This window comes from Salmo salar, chromosome 13 (assembly GCF_965601325.2).
Source record: "Salmo salar chromosome 13, fSalSal1, whole genome shotgun sequence".
Lineage (NCBI taxonomy): Eukaryota > Metazoa > Chordata > Actinopteri > Salmoniformes > Salmonidae > Salmo > Salmo salar.
Window position 1 is genome coordinate 23,557,252 of NC_138303.1, and position 2,621 is coordinate 23,559,872.

General features: G+C 44.9%; 1 protein-coding gene across 1 annotated transcript; it reads right to left on the reverse strand.

The window, feature by feature from the left end:
• rho (rhodopsin) lies at positions 1 to 1,551 on the reverse strand. Its single transcript, NM_001123537.1, is given in 1 exon segment — positions 1 to 1,551. A coding segment is annotated over 1 exon segment (1,065 nt). The 5' UTR covers positions 1,547 to 1,551; the 3' UTR covers positions 1 to 481.
• Positions 1,552 to 2,621: the final 1,070 nt, after the last annotated feature.

The window sequence follows — 2,621 nt, forward strand, 5'->3', positions numbered from 1 at the left end:
GTCTTTTGCAAAGTGCGATTTATTACGTTGCCTTGATTACATTTCTCTACATTCACAAATAAGCCAGTAACATATAGAATCCAACTGTAAAAGATTTAAGATATTTTCCTTTCCTGTCTCGAGAAAGACAAAACATCTTGCACATCGACAGGGGTGGAATTGGGAGGGAATGAGTGGGAACAGAGTTCCCAAAGTGAAAAACTTTGGACATGTAAAAATACAGAATCTGAACATTCTACATTGGTTAATTCCCAGAGTGATTATTTTCCAATTCCATCCCTGCACATTGTTACGTTAGACTCTCTTTACATATACATAAACAACTTTGTTGTGGGCTGCCCATCTGCAACTGTCTTTAGGTTGAACCAACTGGTTTGTAAAAATACAAGAGTTATTTCTGTAGACGTGAGCCTTTGTCGTTTCCGGGAGCAGAAGTCTTCTTTGTGGACGCTGGATCGCAGGGCCCACGTTGGGGGCCCGTTTATGCAGGGGCCACGGAGCTGGAGGACACGGAGGAGGCCTCGGTCTTGGAGGCAGTGGTGGAGGCTCCTTCTTCCTCCTCGAAGGGGTTCTTCCCACAGCACAGGGTGGTGATCATGCAGTGGCGGAACTGCTTGTTCATCAACACGTAGATGAGAGGGTTGTACAGGGCCGAACTCTTGGCAAAGAATGCCGGAATTGTCATGAAGACGGGGCCGAACTCTGATCCCTGGTTGCAGAAGATATACCAGGCCACGCTGGCGTAGGGCACCCAGGACACTAGGTAGGAGACGACCATCATGATGACCATGCGGGTCACTTCCCTCTCAGCCCTCTGGGTGGTCTCAGATTCCTGCTGGGCGGCGGCCGCTGCCTTGACAGCGCAGAGCAGGTTGCCGTAGCAGAAGGTGATGATAAACAGGGGAATCGAAAAGTGGACGATGAACATGTAGACGACAAAGGACTCGTTGTTTACCCCAGGGGCGCGTGTGTAGTAGTCGATTCCACATGAGCACTGCATGCCCTCGGGGATATAGCGGGACCAGCCGAGTAGAGGGGGCACGGAGCAAGCAGAAGCCATGACCCAGGTAAAGGCCACGCCGATGATGGCATGCGTCTCACTGAAGCGGAAGTTGCTAATAGGTTTGCAAACGACCAACCACCTCTCGATAGCCAGGACGACCAGGGACCACAGGCCAATCTCACCACCATGGGTAGCAAAGAATGCCTCGATGTTGCAGCCCGTTCTTCCAAAGACGAAATAGCCATGCATGGAGGTGTACATCGTAGTGGTGAAGCCGCCGATAACCATGAAGAGATCGGCCACAGCCAGGTTGAGCAGGATGTAGTTCAGGGCGGTCCTCAGCTTTTTGTGCTCGATGGTGACGTAGAGTGTGAGGAAGTTGATGGGGAAGCCGGTGAGGATGAGGAAGAACATGTAGGCGGCCATGAGTGAGTACGCCGCTGGGCTGACAAGGTAGTACTGGGGGTATTCATAGGGGTTCCTAACAATGCCAGTAGCATTGGACATAGGGACGTAGAAATCTGGTCCCTCTGTGCCGTTCATGGTTGCGGTCTTGCGGTGCCTTTCAGCCCTTCTTCAGATGGTGTTCCGGCTGTACAGAAAGAGAGATGACAAGGGTCCTTTCTACAAATGCACCCAGGAGGTGAGGCTCCTGATTTTATAGGCACATCTTAAGGTGTTAGATGATCACTTTCCAAATCAGTCAGCACAATGTGATTTAGGCCACTGTTAATATATAATCCAGCCACCACTGCAAACATAACTGGCCACTCATCAAGTTATTAAGGTTACACCTGCTCATACCTATCAGGAGATGATGGCTTAATCTGAAACGCTGCATTGGCTGTGACACACCTAGGCCTCATCCATATACCCAGTTCTGAGTTAGTCATTTGCGTACAACTTTTAAACACTTTGTTATATTTACAGTCTGTCTTTTGAAGATATATTTCAATATATTCTAGAGACATGTTTGAAGCTTCATACTCCAAGCATAAAAGAGTGAAGAGACGGAGTGTTGTGGGAGAACAGATGGTTTATTTTAAGTGGCGATAAGAAACACTTTAAGTTATGGTAATTCATAGGCACAAAGTAGAATAGCTGCACCACCAGGAAATACTATATGGTGATTGAAATATGTTTTTATAGATAATGGTCTGAGACGTGTAAACTTCCTCATTCTGAAAATATGACATAATTGTACATGAAATGAATATATGTATTAATATTAGCTATAGCAATATTTATAGATTTTTATCAAAATACTGTAAAATATTATTAAGTGTAGCAACAAAGTTACATGTAATTCACAGGTAATTTATTGAGTACTTGTGCTTATGTTGCAGTATTATAGGTGATGCTTATTGTGTGACTAAGATTTTAAGACCGTGTGTGTGCGTGTGCATGCATGTTTGCATGTTTATGTGCGTGCGTGTTTGTGTGTGTGGGAGAGAGGATAACTCATGCATTTCAATGTCATTTCCTCCCAAACATCCTACAAACATGTCAATCAAAAGAGTATTCACATTTATTACTGTTTAATAACCTTAAAAGTTTATTTCAAGAGATGTTATATTCTGCATATCTTCTGTTCTAATGTAGCCTAAATAAATTATAA